The sequence below is a fragment of the Phocoena phocoena genome, chromosome 4 (genome assembly GCF_963924675.1).
Source record: "Phocoena phocoena chromosome 4, mPhoPho1.1, whole genome shotgun sequence".
Classification (NCBI taxonomy): domain Eukaryota; kingdom Metazoa; phylum Chordata; class Mammalia; order Artiodactyla; family Phocoenidae; genus Phocoena; species Phocoena phocoena.
Genome location: NC_089222.1, coordinates 100,371,868 through 100,392,755, shown reverse-complemented (window position 1 = coordinate 100,392,755; position 20,888 = coordinate 100,371,868). Strand labels below are relative to the sequence as shown.

General features: G+C 39.7%; 1 protein-coding gene across 1 annotated transcript in view; it reads right to left on the bottom strand.

Annotated features, from left to right (window-relative positions):
* Positions 1–20,888, bottom strand: part of GABRR3 (gamma-aminobutyric acid type A receptor subunit rho3) — a 40,141-nt gene that overhangs the window by 5,263 nt on the left and 13,990 nt on the right. The window contains exons 3-7 of the mRNA XM_065875885.1: positions 19,526–19,587; positions 15,263–15,486; positions 11,755–11,837; positions 10,599–10,739; positions 6,519–6,671 (exon numbers count right to left, since the gene is read on the bottom strand). Coding sequence (XP_065731957.1) covers positions 6,519–6,671; positions 10,599–10,739; positions 11,755–11,837; positions 15,263–15,486; positions 19,526–19,587 — 663 coding nt within the window. The remainder of the gene's footprint in view (positions 1–6,518; positions 6,672–10,598; positions 10,740–11,754; positions 11,838–15,262; positions 15,487–19,525; positions 19,588–20,888) is intronic.

The window sequence follows — 20,888 nt, the reverse complement described above, 5'->3', positions numbered from 1 at the left end:
TTTCCAGACTGATACCTGGTGATCAAAGGCGTGTGTGTGTGGACGGAATCCCAGCATGTTAACCTAGTACACGGCTTGCGCCTAAGCAGGAAACTCTGCTTGGATTTCTCTTTCCATCTCATTTTCTCACCCTCACCCCCATTGTCTGTGACGTCTCCTTCCCTCCAGCTAAAGTCTCCACGGAGTCAGACTTGTCTTTAAGGATCCATTGCTTCCCACCCTCAGTCGGGCCTCTTCTAACCATCTCAGGAAGGTAATAATGTATTCAAGTTTTAAAAATTCTTCTGAGAAAGAAATTCTAAAACCATTTCCACTACCCTTCCCCATCATTTCACAACTTCTACTGTTCAGAAAGCGTCTTCATGTCAATCTTTAATCTTTCATTTGTCAGGGAGTGATCTTTAGCAGCATTAAAGATTGCTTTCTCTGTATTTTTCTTTCATATAGAATACTGACAAGCCATCGTTATTGGTATCACTTTGCCCCTGGTTACTGAAACTACAATTCAGTTGAGATTCAGAACGGAAGTGTGTTAGTGGAGGCTGGGTTCAGTGTAAATATTTACTAAGCAACTGCTAAATGCCACTTACTTTTTGCGCCTCCCTTCCCTTTCCCTTGTTGTCCAGTACTCCTACCACTTTCCTTCTCTTCCCTTCCTCTCCCTGACCACTGCCTTCCCCTTCCCTTTCCTTTTCTTCTCTTCCTTTCCCTTCTTTAATCCCTGCCATGGGCGTCAGAGGTAACGAGATCAATGTTCTGGGGGACAATGGAGAAAGAAGTGACTCTGAGACTTCCTTAATAAAATGCCAGCCTTGGGGAGGGCTACTCTGTGTCTACACTAATTTCTCAGAGGCATACTGCAAGAGTACTGCCTGGAGAGAAAGTAAAGTATTGTAAATATTTGAAATGTACACTGGCTGGCATGGTTTTATTTATTAACTTCCCACCAGGGACGTGCAGATGGAATCCTTAATGATTTTTATAAGTTGTGAGGACATTTTAATGTTAACAGACAGAGTCCCGAACAGCAGGAGGAGCGCTGCGATTTACTCCTAAATGTACAGACACAGCACGTGGACAGCTTTCACCCGCACATTTCTACCTTTTCAACAAATTCTATAATTCTGCAAGGTTCTCATCTGAGGGAGGCCCATATCAAAGACAATGACAGTGCTACAGAGCTATTCAATTTCAAATTAAGTTTTTCCTTTGGATGACCCAAACCAATGCAATTTGGCAATTTGATAGTCACCATAGGAGGGCCTGGAATCTCACCTTCACACTGATTTGAACTCCAGAGTAAGAAACCTAAAAGCTTCTCTAGCACTTACCATGAAATGCAGGCCACTGACCCACTGAGTCTCAGGTTTCCCCAACAGTGGTAGTATCAATAATCTGCGTCTCGGTGGAGGCTGCTTGCATTCCTTGCTACATAAACATGGAGATGTGAACTTTTTATTAATGGATCAGGTGTATGTATAGCTGAAGCTGAGATTAATAAATAAAACTTGCTTGCCTTTATTGAATGTTTACCCGCCACAAACCTAGGTAAATATTAACCACATGTTGCAGAGGAGAGCGTCTAATGAGTCTGAGTCTGGTCAGGAGCAGGACTGAAACCTTTCTCTCTGAGTGTAGAACCATGCTCTTTTCATGCAAACCTGTGGCCTCTCATTCTGAACCTGTAGAGGAAATTTCCTTTTGTTTTGTTTTGGTTTGTTTTTGCGGTACGCGGGCCTCTCTCTGTTGCGGCCTCTCCCGTTGTGGAGCACAGGCTCCAGACACACAGGCTCAGCGGCCATGGCTCACGGGCCCAGCCGCTCCGCGGCATGCGGGGTCGTCCCGAACCGGGGCACGAACCCACGTCCCCTGCATCGGCAGGTGGACCCTCAACCACTGCGCCACCAGGGAAGCCCTCCTTTTGTTTTTAAGATTATAAACCAATTTCTATATATGGAGTATCTCTGAGACAAGATGCTGTAAAATTGAGTGTAGAATTATGTCAGGAAGCATGAAGGTACTTTGTGCTTTACAAGAGGCCAAAAGTCTTACTCCTGTCAGGATTTCCCTGGTAAAACCGTGAAAACTGTGAAAATCCTAAATGAACATTCCTATTTAGGAATGTTTACCTCATTTGTTCAAAAATGTTGAAATGTTTTCTCTTACTGGTTTTCTAAGACATGGAAGATAGAACTTGAATTTTTTTCAGTGAACAGTAACATGAAGCTTAATGGACAAAATAAGGGTTTAGAAAAACACACAGATACATGCTCTTGTCATGTATTTTAAATTGATGACTGTTGGGTCAATAAAAGGGAATTGCATTATCTCTATTTGCCAGACAGCAATAAACTAGCAGTCATTTTCTTTAGAAAGGTGCTTAGTCCAACTAATTTTTGGTAGCTTTATTTATTTTTAAACCAGCATTCTAGACTTTCCTCTTTAAAAGGAGCAAACAGAGAGAGGGAGAGACAGGGAGACTGGGGAGAAGGGAATGCTGAGTACAGGGAGTAAGGGGTGAGAAAACTGATATATAAATTCCTAAAGCAATAGGACTTGGAGTGAGGAGTATTACAGCTACATTAACCACACTTTGTCTTGAGCCACCCCTCAGAAATACATTAACCTTGACAAACTGTATTCATTCCAAGCCCATTAAAGTTAACATCCCAATAAAGGAGTTTTGAATTATAGGAAGTGACCATTTAGTCAAAGAAAGGTCCTGTGTTGGGATTAGAGAATTATTTTCCCACCTACTGAAATTGCTATGCATAGTTAGGAAAGTGTTATGAGGCAATAGTTAGTCTGGCTTCTGGGACTCAACTTCCCTGAGCCTCGCAGTTTCACTCACCATATTAATTCTTAAGGACACATATGAGATCCAAAGAGTCCTGCAGTTAGGGGAGAATTATTCATCTATCTTTGTGTTTCATTGGCTATTTTTTGCCATATATGATGGAGAGGTTCATTGACCTGTGTGAAAGCAGTAGGGCCTGCAGATGTCACTTAGAACTACTGAGTCAGTTCACCCCTTCAGTGGCTGTGTGGTAGGGAGCTCTTTTGAAGGAATAGGTGTCTACATTCATCTTTAAATGAGCAAAAACATTTTCCCTGTAGGCCTAGGCAGAAGAAAAATATTAAGCGATGTGAGGGAGAGAAACATAGGCTGGATATCCAAATACCACTCTATGGCCAGAAAGTAACAACCATTATTCCACAAAGGTGGTGCCAGAGTCCGTGGCACAGAAGTTCTGGTTACTTCTATAATGGTAAAATGAATAGCTCCTAAGTATTTACTTTTCCAGGTATACGGGATATCCTCTGTTAGACATTTTGCTTTATGAATGACTACATGCCTGAAAGTTTTAGTTGCCTTTCTCTGCCATGTTTATTTCCTGATAAATGACCCCATTACTTCATACATTGTACATGAATGGCATACCCCAGCAGAGGGGTCAAAACAGGAACGATGGATACAAGGAAAGAAGGAGGGAGATAGAAAGGAGAGGAGAACCCTCCATGAGGGTTAAAACATCCTTGAACAGCTTGTAATAGTCTCACACCAGATTGAATAGAAACATAGAATGGTATTTTAACCCATTACACATTCCAAGTTATGATAGCTATTGTCTCTTATGAGAAGTGCCTAATCACAATTGATACTTTTGTGCTGTTCAGCTTCCATTGTTCTTTATCTGAAACGTGACAAATGTGGAAGGGTCTTAACCAGCAAATGATTCATCCTCAATCAGCAAATGAACCCAAATGTGGAAGAGTCTTAATGAATCATCATTGTTTTCTGTTAGTAGCTAAAATACAGTTATTAAAAACATGGTGGGCTAAATACTGGTAGTTTAACAACTATGTATTGAGCACAAAATATGTGCAGGACACTGTGCCAGTCACGTAGGGACAGAAAAGAGGATAATAATGATCCTTTTCCTTAAGAAACTCATATTCTAATAGAGGAGACAAGATGAGCTACCAACCCATCCCATAGCCGAACATGAAATAGAGGAAGTAGGGGTCTCAGGAGAGATACAAAGTGCTATGTGGTCCAAAGATGGGAGAGACCATATCTGCCTGGAACCATCAGTAAAGGTTTCTGGCTGTATAGAAATGGCTGAATTTGACAGAGAAAGACAGGTAGGGAGGGCATTCTAGGCAGAGTGAGAGCCAGAACAAATATATAGAGGTGAGATACGCAGATAGGCATGAGGGCCTGTTTGAGAACATTGAACATTCAAATTGGTTGAAGCTTATTAGGGCTAGTATGTTGAGGCAGGAGTATGATTGAAAATTTAGCAAATAAAAATACAGAACACTCAGTTATATTTCAATTTCAGACGAACAATGAGCAGTGTTTTAGTATCAGTATGTCCCATACAATATTTGGGATATACTTAAATGAAAACATTATTTGGTGCTTATCCAAAATATAGATTTAACCAAGTGTCTTGTATTTTATCTGGCAACCCTCAAGGGACACCTTGGATTCCAAGTTGAGTGTATTTACTCCAATGGCATTTGAGATGAGAGTATTGTGATCACATTTGCGTTTTAGAGATATCACTCTGGTCATAGGGGCAAAAAGAGAAGGAGGTGAAATAAGCTATTACAAGGCCTCTGCAAGCCCAAACTACACCTTTGTACAAATTAGTAAGAGGTGCCCCTTCCTCTGGAGGACGTCACCCCAAACCATGTCCCATGGAACTCGGGCTGGATTTCTGCTCCCTACTCCTCACTGGGTGCACTGAAAAATTAGGAGTTTTGGATTAACAGATACACGCTACTATATATAAAATAGATAAACAGCAAGGACTTACTATATAGAACAGGTTACTATACATAATACCTTGCAATAACCTGTAACGGGAAGGAATCTGAATCACTTTGCTGTACACCTGAAACTAACACATCATTGTAAATCAACTATACGTCAATAAAAAAAAAATTTTAAAACAGAGGGCAAAGTATCTTTGAAAGAACTTGAAGGTGGTAGGAAGGAAAAGCCTGAGAGGATAGCAGTGTTCTAGGAATACTACAGTTCTATTAAAAAGGAGAGGGACACTTCTTATTTGTATATTATTTTACATAAATCTGCATAGCAATTTCCTAACCCTGAGGAATCAGATGTAGACACAAGAAGCACAGAATTTCAGGGGCGACTTAAATGGATTTCAGTGTTCTCCATTCACCCCACCCTGCCCTGGAACGAGCGTTTACTGCTGTCATTTTCAAAGTATAAGAGTTGAGCAGTCAGCTTCAGGGATCCCATTGAAAATCATATCCATAAACCTTTAGAGACTGAATGCCCTTCTCATTCTGTCTCGAGGGCTGGAAATAGGCCTTTAGTCTCCTCTTTTGGGTCTACACTGCCCTACTGCCCTACTGAGGTCAGGGCCAGGCTGCTCTGATGTGAAGGAACAGCCACAATAATTTAATTACTCATTCAGATAGTATGTTTCCTCTTGAAGACATTCAAGCCTCAAATGCTTGTAGATTGAAGCTTTTAATAGGGGAAAGAGGTGAACAAATTACTAATATTAATGACGATTTATGTCTTTCAAATGATCTTTTGAAGCATGCATATAATTTGTGAACATTAACTTAGAAATCACCCTTTCTGGAATGAATTGCGTGATAGTTACAATGATTATGAACCACTTATGACAATCTTCTCTCTAGTTAGAGCATTACAGGTGAAAGAACAAAATCAACCAAAATGATAGAGTTCTGCCCCAAACCAGCTAAGAAGGCAGGTGGGATTGACTCTTGGGTTCCCACTAAGTAACATGTTATCTAAGTGCTTAGCTTGGCAACTCTACTTTGTAAGGACTCAATAACTGCTAAGTGGGTCATTCCCATAAATCTGTATGTGTGACCGTGGCAATATAACATATGTAGATAGAGGAGATAATATACCTGTTAATGAGGCTGGAAATGTTTCTCCATCTGAAATCTCTTGCCCACTAACGTGTCATCATACCTAAAATTCCACTGCAGCTGATTCTGATTTTAGCGTTTAGATTACGCCCTAATTTCTAACTAGTGCTCATGTTTCCAAATTCAAACATCCCCCTCTCCAAGAGGTAATTTATTAAGGTACCAGTATAGTGTGAATTGGTTTGAACTGAAATCTTCTGTGATGTACGGGTTTGTCAGGGAAAGTGAAATGAACTTGGGCAAGGGATAGGGAGGTTTTCCTGGAAGGGAGAAGAGAGACATTTATAAAGTGAGGCTGTTTATGCTTCATAATTTCACCCTCTCTCCTTACTATCATCCAGCTTTGGTCAGTTGGTGCAGCCTTCATACCTAATGTCTGGATTCCCGAGGAAAGAGTCCAACTACAATTTGCCCTTGAGGCTGTCAAGCCAAGTACTGTAACCTGAGCCCACATCAGTAACTATCCCTACTAAACCATCAGTCTCTTTCCCTCTCCACTTATCACCCTTTTTATTTACCTTCCTCGACATTTCTCCCATATTAACATTTCACAAAGGTGTGGAAAGACTTACCCAAGGAAACTCTTGCAGGAACAGCTCTCTGGTCAACCCAAAATGAAACCCAGGAAAGCATTACCATCAACACAGTTGGGAAATAGGTTGGCAGCACGAAGAAGAAAATATGCCTCCTTAGCACAAAGTTGATGAAAAGCCTGTGGTACCAACCTATGAGAAAAAGCCAAAGTTTTCATCAGAACAGGCTTCTTCGTGGAAACCCCACACTTAGTGAAACAACCTGCTTCTTTAGACTCCAAGCTCTTAGGGAACACGGAACTTAACACACTCACCCTTGTTTACCCAGCATTGGCATAGGACCTGGGCCTGGCACTCCATCGAATGTTTGTTGAACTAACTGAACTGCAGTCTGTTTAATTATGACTCAAAGATCCTCCTTTAAATTTCATACCTGCTGTTCAGGGATGAATGGTAATTACATTTTATGGGATGGCCTTTAAAGACCTTTCTCCAAAATATACTGTGTTTGCAGTGTTTCTGCAGGTGAGAAAGTCTTCAGTACATGGCTAATGACTGATGCAATAGCCAATACACTATTTATTAGCTCTGAGAAATGAAATGAAATATATTATTTCATTTGTGAAGGATGTGAAGGAAAAGATTCACAGTAGCTACTAGGTCACTGGATTCCAAGTTAGGATCCAGACAGCTAGGGATTCAAAGAAGAGCTAGGGGGAGGGAGTATCCGTAAACTATTTTTTATTATTTCAAAGTTTCACGGGTACCATTAATTTATCTATGATAAGTCTGCCAAAAAGTAGCCAAATGATGTTCTTTTGCTTGTTGTTGGAATTATATAAACTCACGTTGGTAATATTGATTAATTTGTGCTGATCAAAAGTACAAATTGTAGTCACATCCACACACATTTTGTTCAGGTTTCCCTTTTCACATTGGCTGCAAGGAAGTTTAAAGCCATATTTTTGGACCATCTATAGGACTTCTCTGAGTGTCGTTCTCTAATAACCACATATATTCTCTAACATAACTTACCCTTGTTTTACATTTTTCTTTCTCACACATTTCTAATTCATATCATGCTTTATTTCACAATAGTTGTGATGTCAATCTTATTAAACCTTTTCTAAAATAAGGCAGTAAATAATGAAATGATAAAAATGAAAGTATATCTTTTATAAATTAGTGGTAAGATTAATTTTTCTATGATAAATGCAGTTTACTTTGAGGCAAAATCATTCAAATCACAGAGACTATAGGTCAAAATAATAAATAAAACTAAATCATAGATGTTGCAAAGTTGGAGAACTCTTCTACTTCCTCAGTAGTAATTTCTTAGGTAACTCAAGATGGCAAACCTATTTAGACAGATTAGGTAAATATTTAGGCACTTAGTCTAAGATATACTCCTAGTCAATCCACACCGAATTGGCAGACTGCTTGCCTAATATTCTACTTTTTTTTTTTTTTTTTTCCGGTACGCGGGCCTCTCACTGTTGGGGCCTCTCCCGTTGAGGAGCACAGGCTCCGGACGCGCAGGCTCAGCGGCCATGGCTCATGGGTCCAGCTGCTCCGTGGCACGTGGGATCTTCACGGACCGGGGCACAGAACCCGTGTCCCCTGAATCGGCAGGCAGACTCTCAACCACTGCACCACCAGGGAAGCCCAATATTCTACTCTTAATTAACTGCTGGTTACCCTTCTCTTTCCTACTTGTTCTGAGTTTCTCTCACCACCAGTTGATATGTTTCAGGAACACCAAACAATTTTGTTACCAAGGCTAATAAAAGATACACTACATAGTGCATTCTAAAGTCAAAATATACATTTTTTAAGCTACTCATTGTCTTGTATTACCCATGTCACAGCCCACTTCATTATGGTTTGCAATTGAGAATTTTGATTATAGTTGTAGAGTGGAATAATAGCATCTCTGACGTTATAGCTTCATATGATTATTATGAGATTAAAAGAGATAAGGAAAAGCTGTGAAAGTACTTCATAAAGAAAGACATTAATGCATACGGTTTTAAGTCTTGAAAGATATTTAGGTAACGAGGTCCTTTCTTTACTCATAATTCTCTGAATTTTTTTTTTTTTTTTTTGCAACCCAGCAGGAGAAATGTTGCTCTGTCTTGTTGTTCTTCTGGGAAGGGGAGACTAGGGATGGTTTTGTTGTTGAACCTGTAGCCAGGAAGAGCTCCCTTTACCAACCAGGAAAGGTAGTGCTGCTTTGAAAAGTTGTGGAGCCCTCATTTTGGGTACTGCAATAAATAGAGTGAGTCCATTTTTCATATTTGACTTCTGATAACTTTCTAGCCCCACTTCCCCTTCTGTTCCACACCTGGGCAAGCTAGGAGGAAAGCCAGATGTTCCCTCTTTGGCACTGGTGGGAAGATCAAACCATGCAAACACTGCACCATTTAAGGGAATCCTCACCCTAGCCCCACTTTCTAACCACCATAGAACCCCAAGTCAGGCACCCTTTTCTGTTCTCTCAGACATTTTCAGACCTTCTCAGGAGCCTGCCCTGCTCTCCAGAAAACCTCATTATGTGAGTAATAAATCTCTTTATACCCTTTTGGCATGTGTGTGGCGTCACAGTGACGTACTTGATTGATTGATTGATTGATTGATTCAGCTGCTATTTATTGAGCACCTATCATGCGCCAGGCACATTCGAGGTGAACAAGAGAATGGGGAAGAGATGGTGAACACGGCAGACAGATCCCTGCACTCTTTCTAGTCAGGCACTCAGACAATAAGGCAGTCAAATAGAGATGTATTTCAGGACATGGTTAGTGATGTGAAGACAAGTACACATTGGGAATGGTGAGGAGGGAAGTCTATTCTAGATAGGATGGCTAGGAAAGCTTTTTTTTTTTTTTTGCGGTACGCAGGCCTCTCACTGTTGTGGCCTCTTCCGTTGTGGAGCACAGGCTCCGGACACGCAGGCCCAGCGGCCATGGCTCACGGGCCCAGCCGCTCCGCGGCACGTGGGATCTTCCCGGACCGGGACACGAACCCGTGTCCCCTGCATCGGCAGGCGGACTCTCAACCACTGCGCCACCAGGGAAGCCCTAGGAAAGCATTCTTTGAGGAGATGATATTTGAACAAAGCTCTGAGCAAAATGAGGAAGCTGGTCATCAAAAAATCAGGGGAAAACATTCCAGGCAGAGAGAGAAAAGGCCAAAGCAGAAACCCTGCAGATGGAATAAGATGGGTGTGTTTGAAGACACACAAGAAGTAGGGAGAGGGGGCAGGGGTAGTTGTTAAGGTCAGAGCCTTAGGCAGAGAAAGATCATGTAGGGCCTTGCAGGCCATGGTGAGAAGCTTAAAGTCTGCTGTAAGTTTGGTGGAAAAACACCAGAGGGCTTTGAACAGAGAAGAATTGTGCTGTTTATGTTTTCAAAAGAACACTCTGTCTGCTGTATTAAGAGTAGACTGCAGGGGCGGAGAGGAAGCAAGGCATCTAGTTAGAGGTGGTTATATGACGAAGACAGAAATCTGCACAGACGGTCCCTGACTTAAGACGATTTGACTTACAATTTTTTGACTTTATGATGGTATGAAAGCCATACACATTCAGTAGAAACTGTACTTCCAATTTTGAATTTTGATCTTTTTCCCGGGCTGGCCATATGCTCTTGTGTGATGCTGGGCAGCCGCAGCGAACCAGCCACCAGTCAGCCCCAGATCACGAGGGCAAGCAACCGATACACTTACAACGATTCTGCACCCAGACAACCATCCTGTTTTTCACTTTCAATACAGTATTCAATTAAATTACAGAAGATATTCAACACTTTATTATAAAATAGGATTTGAGTTAGATGAATAAGTTTCTGAGCACATTAAAGGTAAGCTAGGCTACTTATGATATTTGGGAGGTTAGGTATATTAAATGCACTTCAACTTATGATGGATTTATTGGGAGGTAACCCCATCGTAAGTTGAGGAACACCTGTATTGGAAAGGTAGAGGTGGCTGCCTATAAAAGAATGATGATGTTATTGGCCAAATGGGATGCTTGTTTGGACTTGGGTCTTTCCACTCATACTTTGCCGACAGTAGATGCTCAATAAATGCTGATGAATGGTCCACATAAAATACGGTACCTGTGCTGCTATAGAAAACAAATCCACTGGATGCACCGAATTCCTCGATGAAGAACTGAGAAAGCGAAATATGCTGGTCAGTATTCAGGGACTTGTTTCCATGTTTCCAGTACAGCATTAGATCTTCCTCATTGTAGGCATCTAAGACAAGAAAATAACATTCTTTTTATTGGAGTAAGCTCTTGTAAGTTCCATGAGGTCTATGACCATGTTTTATGCAGTTCTGTATCCCTGGGGTCTGGTCCAATGTCATGGCTCTGAAATATACGTTTGCCAATAGACTGATAATATCCACATCTTCAAAAAGAAAAAAAAAAACCTCCAAAAATTAGACCCTGATTACTGGCATAGTGTGGCAGCATTTTCTGTGCCCACGTGACACATTAAAACTCTCCTAATAGCTGTTTCCATGTCTGTGTGTACTGTGATGTCACAGCACTGCCTTTCACTCAGAGGTCGGATGCCAAGTCTTTAGGGCCCTTTAGTTTTGTAGCTCTATTGGATGAAATTCCAGAGTGAGCTGGGCTTGTACAGAATTTTCTTCTATAATCAAATACTATTATAGACAGTTTCTAATGGATTTGGGGAGGAGCATCTATGTAGGAGACATCCATTGAGATTCCCAGCATTTACCCACATTATGGAAAACTGCAGTCAGCTTTTAAGATATCATGTCAAAAAGAGCTGGTGGGTCAAATTGACAGGGAGCTGGCTCAGATGCCCTCTGACAGGGCTTTGATTAGGAGGTTTAAGTCTAGAGCTGGGTTTTTCCAGGGAAACAAAGCATACTTAATGGAAGACTGGGATTTATACAGGAACATAAATGGCAGAGCTTTCTAAATCTGCCAGTCTCTGTTAATAGCATTAGCAAGAATACAACTTTTTAGGGAGCTATTCCTTTAAAATCATTGTGGAAACTGCAGAATATGTAGTTATCAAAGCATTTTTTTCCTTGAATCTTCTATCTTCTCATTTGAGAGAAAATTTGCCATCATGATTCTTACTAAAAGACCAACCAACCAACCGACCAACAAGCTGTTTTGGACAAATATATTTATCAAGATGTTTACATGCTTGTTAAGAGTACGCTTATTTATATGCAAGTATGTGATGGTGTGTTCAGACCACACATACTCCATAGGGAAGTAAGACTTACAGCTTTCCAGTTCAAGGGAACAGTTTTGAGTGTCAAGTGGAAACCTGCTGAAATCCATAAAGCACATTGCTGTAACAGTTATCCTATAGCAAGAATGAGAAAAAGAAAACTGCAGATCATTTAACCACATGGTCAAATAAGCAATGCAGCATTGAAGCTCTCTGACACTTCTGAGTGCCTTTCAAGACTAATGCAAAACAGGTGTTACCATCTTCTTTCCAAGTAACCCATAAGGAAGCAAACCCAGGAAGGTAGGTGATTTGCTTAAGACACAGTTAATGAGTGAATTCCTGCCCTAATAATTGCTTCTGATCTCACCATTTCCTGCGCAGCTTCCTCTATATTTTCTGGGTGTTTGCAGAAAAACACACTTCAAAGTGAGAAGGCTTTTAAATAGATTTAAATATTTTCTGCTTTCTGGAAGATGCAAACTTAAATAGTTTCCAGTAATAAAGAGCTGGAATGGTGGTAATAAAAACCTATGAGTAAAGGTTTCTTTCACAAAGCAAGTTTACCTGAGGAAATTATCTTTCCAGGAGTGAGGGGAAAGCCTGGAGCATTTTCAGTTATAGATCTACGTGCTATTATGCATGTAATTCAGGTGCTATTAAGTTGAAAGGCTTGCATACTGATGAGGACTGTTTTTTCAAATTTTATGTCCTTTTAGCTTTTCCTGGCTTCAGGCAGAGGCTGTTGAACTTTGGTACCCGCAATAGCAGATCAGAGGTTCCTTAAAAGGCCCCTGAACAAGTCTGCAAAAAACAAAGGCAACAGCTGGTCCAACCCATGGTGTATCTGAGTTAATCAGAGGAGTAGAACCATTTTATCTGCCGGGGGTTGAATTCTACTGTCAATAGTCATGCAGCAAAATGCCAAGCCAGGGAGATGTCTGGATAACTTTGTGTCACAAAACATATTCATTCTGGCATCTTCCTTGTACTTTAAAGCTGGAAAGGACTTCTGAAATCTTTGAGTCTACTTCCTTCAGAGTACATATGAATAAATTAACAACCAAGGAGATTAGGCAGGCACTATTAAAGAGAAAACTATGCATAATACTTGTTAAAGAATGGTAAGGCAGACTCTGTTTAGGAGGGCTACTATAATTTTTTTTTAATGGGTAACAAAGATTGGGCTCAACTCCAAATATAATGAGTGGGAATTTATAGTGAAGGAAGAGGGAGTGGGGTGGAGGTGCGGAGGTCAGTGGATGAACAATTACCAAGAGGAAACATCAGGGCTTGGGGGATTCTGGCTAAATGGACCTAACAGGATTCTTGCTGAAGGGGGGCCAGGGTGATCAGATATCAGCTGGGGGTTAGGGGGTGGATGAGGAACCTCATCAGATATGGAGGGTGATCAGATATTGAGAATGGGGGAGCAGGGCCTAGGTGAGAAGAGAGTTCAGAGGAGACTGAGTAGAATTTGGTCAAAGAGAGAATCTTTGTCAGTAGACGGTGTCAGAACCAAGCCTGAAACCAGGTAACTGGCTGGGCTTCAGCTGGCTCTGCTGTCAGCTGAAATAGCTGTGCAGACAACAGTTTTGAGTCCTTCTGTGTTGGGGGATCTCTAAGACCAAGCTCAGGTTCAATGTTTCACTAGAAGGATTCACAGAACTCATCAAAGCTGTTATACTAACAGTTAATGGTTCATTGCAATGAAAGGATACCAGTTAAAATCAGCAATGAAATAAGATGCATAGGGTGGGTTCCAGGAGAGACCAGGAGCAAGTTTCCAGCTGTCCCGTTCTAGTGGAGGTATATGGACAGCGCTTACTTCTCCTAGCAATGATGTGTGACAACATGCATGGACAATTGCCAACCAGGGAAGCTACATAAGCTCTGGAGTCCAAAGTATATATTAACTGAAGGTTGGTCACATAGTTATGGCTGACCTTAGTCTTTAGCTCCTCCAGACATCAAGTTGATACCGTGTGGCTCAAGGCCTCCGGGTAAACAAAGACATACTTATCAGGCAGGATATTCCAAGGGCTTGTAGGTTATTTCCCAGGAACCAGGCAAGAGCTAAATCTTTCTTTGGAATGTGCAGGGTAAGGATAATCCACTGAGTTAATTCTCCAGTGGATATCGCCTCATCAAAATAATTACTTTAAATCAGTTGATTCCTTGGCCAGATGCTGCCAATCGGCTTCTGATTCCTCGGAATGCTTGATTCCAGTACTTATTAGAGTCCTATGTTACTTCTGATTTAAAAGTCCTATGGAAAGTAGTATTTTCCTTTAATTTCATTTTTTTTTAAAAAAAGCATATGAAACATCTGGTAATAGCACCTTTGTACTAAAGTGAGCAAGGTGTTTTTAATGAACAAAAAGAATCTGTATTGGTTTCCTATTTCCATTGTAACAAATTACCATAAACTTGGTGGCTTAAAACAACAGAAATGTATTCTCTCACAGTTCTGGAGGCCAGAAGTCTGAAGTTAGTATCACTGGACTGAAATCAAGGTGTTAGAAAGGCCCTGCGCCCTCCAGAGGCTCTAGGGGGCACATTCATTCCTTGCTTCTCACAGCTCCTGGTAGCTGCCAGCATTCTGGGGCTGGTGGCTGCATCACTCCAATCTCTGTCTTCATGGTCACACTGCTTTCTTCTCTTCCATGTATGTCAAATCCTTCCTCTGCCTTTCTCTTACAAGGATACGGATGATTGCATTTAGGATCCATCCAGATAATCCAGAATAATTCCCCTATCTCAACACCCTTTATTTAATCACATCTGCATAGATCCTTTTTTTTTTTTCCATATAAAATAACCTTCACAGGTTCCGGGGATTAGGGCATGGATAACTTTTGGGAAGCTAATTTTTTTGTTTTTTTTCAGTTTACTACTGAATCCTTCTGGGATTTCTAAGACATTAAAAAAAATGAATTGCTTGGATTTACCAAACATTTTTAGGATTACCTATGGTAAGCCACTCAGTAAGCACAGGACTCAGGCTTAAAAACATATGGTATATTAAAGATGGAGGGATATTATAGCATAGTGTCAGAACAAATGTTTTAAATTAAAATTTTTTTTTCATTTTCAAAATTTTTTAAATGAAGAAACTAGGGGTAACTTGGATGATGACTATATATTCCTGTGAAAAATGCAGGAGATAGTTAACAAAATTATTTAGTTGATCCAGGATTCCAAGACTGCTTGTTGGGGTGCAGGGTGGGGTGGAGTTGGTGAGGAGGAAAAGTAGTTTTGTATACTTAAAAAATTGTGGGCCAGATTCTTAAGGATTTCCATAATTCAGCTCCACTCTGTCCAACCTTATTTCCTATCATTCTCCAATACATGCTCAGAGTGGGTACAGTTAGACTAGGAAACCATTCTTTAAAACCTGGAAGTTAGAACCAGGAAAAATCACATCTTCTGCTTGTGTCCCAAGCTCCAGCATTACTAAATACAGCAATATTGGGAGTTTAGCCTGAAGTGAGGCCCATCAGCTTTGGTGTAGATGGTGTGGTATAAGGAAGCCAAAGGCAGTCGACAGCCCTCCTTACCTGACGCTGAAGAGGACATTTCCATCAGGGTGTACACACAGCATAATGTTCTCCACAGTTGTATCATGGATGAAGGATCTCTTCGAATGGACAAAAAAGATATCAGGCACCCAAATCTTTTTGATTAATCTGTGATCAAAAGTCATGCTTTTGTTGGTTTTGCTGGGAAAGGCAAGTCTTTCATCTTTCCAGTAATGCCTGAGATAAAAAGTCATTGTAAAGTCCTAGGTAGAGAGAAACAGAGACAAGTCAAGGTCAGTAGGAATATAGTTCAGGATGACCAATCAATACTATTAGTCTCGATTGGTTTCCATGGGTGTTAGTGACCTGTCCGTGAATATCTTATATTTTCAAGTAGATTTAGAATGAAGCTACTGAGCTTCAGTCACAGAGCCTCTCCCTCACCTGGACTCTGGTGAATGTTGAGAGTTTCTGAAAACCATCAAGTATTCAAGTTGGTGAAGGGAAACAGGTTATAACCAGGAAGCATTTCTACCTAAGCACTCTGGTAAATCACCTAAAGAGATCTCAGAAGAAAGGAACCTGAAACTCCATGGTCTGGTATTTTATTTTGATTTTTTTCTCATTATAAATAAATATTCACTTTTGTGATTGATTTTGTATCCATACATTTATATTGTTTTTGTTTTAAAGAAGCCCTCCCCAAGTTGAAAAAACTACAGTCCCACAAAAACCTGGACACAGCCTTTATTGGAGCTGTTAGTGGAAAGCATGTTTTCAGAGGTTCTGAAAAAGCGACAATGATCTCCCTCTTCTTGAGAGACAGAAAGAAGGCCAGGAAATGGTGGTGCTGGAATTTTAGTGTGCAAAAGAATCACCTGTGAATTCGTTAAAATGGCACATTCCCCAGAAGCTAGTTCCCAGAGATTCTGATCCAGTATGGCTCAGGTATTTGAATTGTTAATGTGTATTCCAGTTGTAAGGAGGTAAGGATGAGGGGGAAAAGCTATATTAACATTATGTTAGCAGAAAAAAAAATGGTTAGTCAATAATTTGAGTTTTATTTGGCTCTCAGATACGACATTAAATATTTTGTTTGAACAGAAATTCTCCTATCTTCGTCCAAGTCATTGGGTGTGGGCAACGACAACGTGTTTTACATTTCCCAAATGCTTTCTTCATACTATCATTTATTTCCTAACAACACTCCTATTTTTCTTGAAATAACACGTATAATAGAACTTTGACATTTATTACACAAGCAAAGAACAAATCTCAGTAAACCACAAATAAGTCATCAAGCAATGATGAGCTCATTTGTTTTTCTTAGGATCAGAATAGAGGTACATTGTATTATTGCTCTGCATTAATCTGGGAGCATCAGCCCTGTGTAATTTTGGATTACAGTGAGGGTGAATAAATAGAATGGTTCATTCATTACTGTAACACTACTCCACAGGGAATCCTATGGGTTACTGCATGGATTGCTTTAATGAGCATATATTTGGTTTTAGATGCTCAATCTGATCAGAAGGGCACTGGGCAAATACTGAGCCTATGAAGTCAAATGGCAGACATTGGTATATACATGTCAGTGGTACATCAGCGTCACCACTAGTTGGCACTATCATGAGAAGCGGGCTGAACAGCATGTTCTGAGGAGAGCAGGACAAAACTAAAAGGGATCGAAAGTGAATTCAGGGTGGGACAAGGGAGCATGGGAAAATGATAAATGAGAAGCAAAAGAAGCCAACACTGGAGGTCACTGATGATTTTTTCAAATTAGGCATGGAGAATGCAGACCAGTTTTTGCTTATACTGAGTACTAAGGCTGAACTTATTCAGGAGAAAAGGATGAGGTCCAGTTTTGGGGGCTGTGGGGTAGACACAATGAGATTTTTAGATGCAGACTGGGTCATTCAGGTATCACTTAGAGATCATGCCAGGAGAGGCGAAATGAGAGCCTGCTTCTGGAGCACAACAGGCTCAAGAAAATGTCACTAAAAGCCACTTTTGGTAAGGGAAAAGCCAACGCTTTCTAATCAAGGCATTTTTGAATAGTGGGTACTAGTGGTGCTATTCCCTCTGGGAGTAGGGTGCTTAAAATGAAGGAAGTTTCATTTAAGGTTTGATATTGAACTGAAATAAATATTAAATTAGATAATGACAAGGACTAGAAGGACATTAACTGAAGACTGAAACCAGATGTTGGGCCATAGAAGATCTTGTTTAGACTTTTCTGGAATTTTTATGTGTCCTGTAATTTTCATTTAGTTAGCATTTGGATGGCAATGACTAGTTGAAGGAATCACTATAAATAAAAATATTAATTAAGTTTACATATGAAAAGATTATTTGCTCTTTCAATTTTAAGTGATTTATATTTTCTAGGTCCTGCTTCCTTAAGAGATCCCTACTTTATTCTCTCTCTTTCATTCTCTTCTTTTGTAAAAAAAATTATCTTTGTGGTAACTGCATACTAAAAATAATATGTAGAATCTAAATTTCAATACTTAATTCTATGAAAAACACTATATATAAGCCACAGTTCATATATCAAAAATACTTTTATTCCAAAAAATATCTCAAAGCAACTTTTGAAAATTTCACAAGAACACACATGTAAAAGATTCCAGAAAAGGGAATAAAATGCAAGGATTAACATACATGAAATGACCAGATTAGATAAACGACAAACTAAATCTTTCCAGATGGAAAACGGAGTTTGAAACTAATTCATATCTTCTCTATTCATGGAGGGGGTATTCCCTGGTTTTATTTTTATCACCCTCTAGCCCCCTGCAAAAACCAAGCTTCCCTATTCAAAGTAGAAAATGAAAGACAATAAGCGTTTGGCTAAGAGTTGCAACTTCAGATGTCTCCCTGGATCAGGACCTGGCGGGAAACACCAATGAACGAAGCAGAATGAACCTAAGAGGAAAGCCAGGCATGGGTTCCAGGGCAAACTGGAGGGCACAGGACCTATCTAACGGCATTCACAAACTGTCTAAAACTTGGGGGGAGGTAGGAACAAATCCAAAATTGAAACCACAACCAAAACCAAAACATGTTCAAAGCTGCATCCTACCAGTGAGTACCTGTTAGGGCCCTTGTCATTAACAGTTGCACATAGTGTAACGTTGATAGGAAACAAAAGAAAGACAACTACAGGAGATGATGGAAAAGACAACACAACTGAAGAGAACAAAATTAGATGGAAAGAGTGATTCAAATATAAGAATATACATCACTTAGGTGAGAACAAGGAAATGGACGTTGAAAATTTGAAACTATAACACACTTTTTATTTGGCATAGAAAAATATACTAAAATGGGCTACACAAAGCTCTGAGACACTAATAAATTAACAGAATAGTAGTAGGTAAAAAGGAATTACATCAATAATGTATATGTTTGTGCAAGTAAATATTATTCTTAAAGTACCTGAAAAAAGCTTAAAATTACTTAAATGAAACACAATTCTGGTAATTATGTAGACTCGGTAGTTCTAAAGTGGGAGTAGAGAATATGAAATGGAAAAATTATGGTAGGGGATATTAAAACATAAATATAGCTAAAATGGTAAAACCAGGTTGGGGGAATGGGGAAGAGGAAACAAAAAAGCAAAGTATATAAAATGGCAAAGGAAACAGGAAAAGGCTAAAAGGAAAATGATAATAATCAGTTTAAAGTTTTAAGTGATGGTGGTTTGCAAGTACTACTCCATAAAAATGGCAAATATTTCAGTGCAAAAATAAAATAAGGGCAGTCTCTTCTGGATTTCTAGAAACTCTAAGGGAATGGACAAACTTTTCTTAATTTAAATTTTTAGTGCTATGAGTTTAAAAAATCCTTTGTTCTCTGCTATTGTTTGTCTACAGATAAGCAAAGTTAGTATTAACTGAAAAATCTGGAAGCATTCTATCAACCCAGATTCAGGTGTTTATCATTTTGTGGGTAAGGACTCATGGTTGTGACTTCATATTTCACATATATTATGACCACCCTTTCTTCTTGTGCAGTTGTTTCTGGTTCATGTCACATAGCTAAATATATCATGTCCTTCAGTGCTCCACCACTGTAAAGCCATTAGAAGGAAAAGAGAAGAGGAGGAAAGGAATGAGAATTTTAATCAGAGGTAGAAAGAAGTGGATAGAAGAGAGTAAAGCAACTTCAACTTTAGTAAGCAAAGTAGGAAAAATAAGTAACATACATAATTAAGATGATTTATTAAAACACCAGTGAGTTTGACACTATTGAGACTCTATCCTTTCATAAAAAGTATCTCATGGAGAAACTTACCATGTTAACCTCTGAAATGCTGTCAATGCTTTCAACCTGGACATCTATACCCACTGGAGATCCTTCAGAAAGAAGAATGGGGAATATAACAAGGAATCAGGATTATTCTGGAAACATTTAAAGTGGAGAGAGATCAATGTTGCAAATGAATTATTTTTCAAGTTTTAGCAATAAATCTCTCCATTGTCTATTGATATATTATTACACATTCAGGGAGTGGATGTAGTCATGGAGTTCATGACTTTGGTAAATATGGGAGCTTTTCCTCCCTTGCCAAAAATTCAGCCTTTTTCACTTGGGCAACGCATGGCAGGCTAGAGGAACACACTGCTAGTACAGAGCTACACAGGGATGCTGCACATTCAGAAATGTCCCTTCCCAGATCATCAGTACCCACAACCTGCATTTGGGATAAAGCAAACATCCTTTGAAATGTGTGGCTGAGAGTATTCTGAAAGTCAGAATTGGAGCAACTTCAGACAGACAAGTGCTGAGATTGGTGTGCAGTTGGGTCTCACAGAATCAGGCTCACGCACCCAGAGAACAGACTGAGACCAAGACATTTCCTTGGTACACCTTACAAAGGGTTTCATCTGTTCCCGTGTGAGGGGATGCTGATGTTAATAACTTTATTATTTAGTATTGTGTATGAAATTTGATGTATATATATGTTCAAATAGTTTGTATATTTATACATATAGTCTTCGTATGTTTTCCTTCCATGGTGACCAATTCTCAAACTTTATAGTCCCGAGTTAAAAAATGCTTTCAATTATTGTTGAAAAAACAGAAATCTTCCCTAGATGGATCCCAGGTGGCTGTTTCAGTCAAGATTCTGGGATTTAGAAGGGACAGGCCAGAAAAACTTCCTTCCTTATTGTCTGGATGTGCTACATGTGACATATATGTGCGTATAATTTAATAAGGCACCTAATTATTGTGTTTTAAATGCACATTATAAAACTAGATATGCCTCGCCAGTCCCTGTGCACCATCTATGACCCCCCTGCCCCATTAATTGGCTGACGTTACCTTCACTTTATCGACCCAGATTCCCTCTTCTACTCCATAAGTCTAAACCCTCAATATCATTCTTTACTTACTAGGGTATCAGCTGGCCAGGCACTGGGCCTGTCACTAGAATATATTTCCGTTTCAGGCTTTAGGAATACCTTACTTGCATCTTAACCACCAACTACTTCCTGCCATATTGGACCAATTACTTCCTGTAATGTTAATAATGACAATTCTATTAAAATTTTGTTTAATGATAATTATGATTAAGCATTAACTTGGGAACAGCTCAGTATTATTCCTTTATCAGCTTTAACTCTGGTGCTTTTGTTTGGTTGTCTTTTTTCTT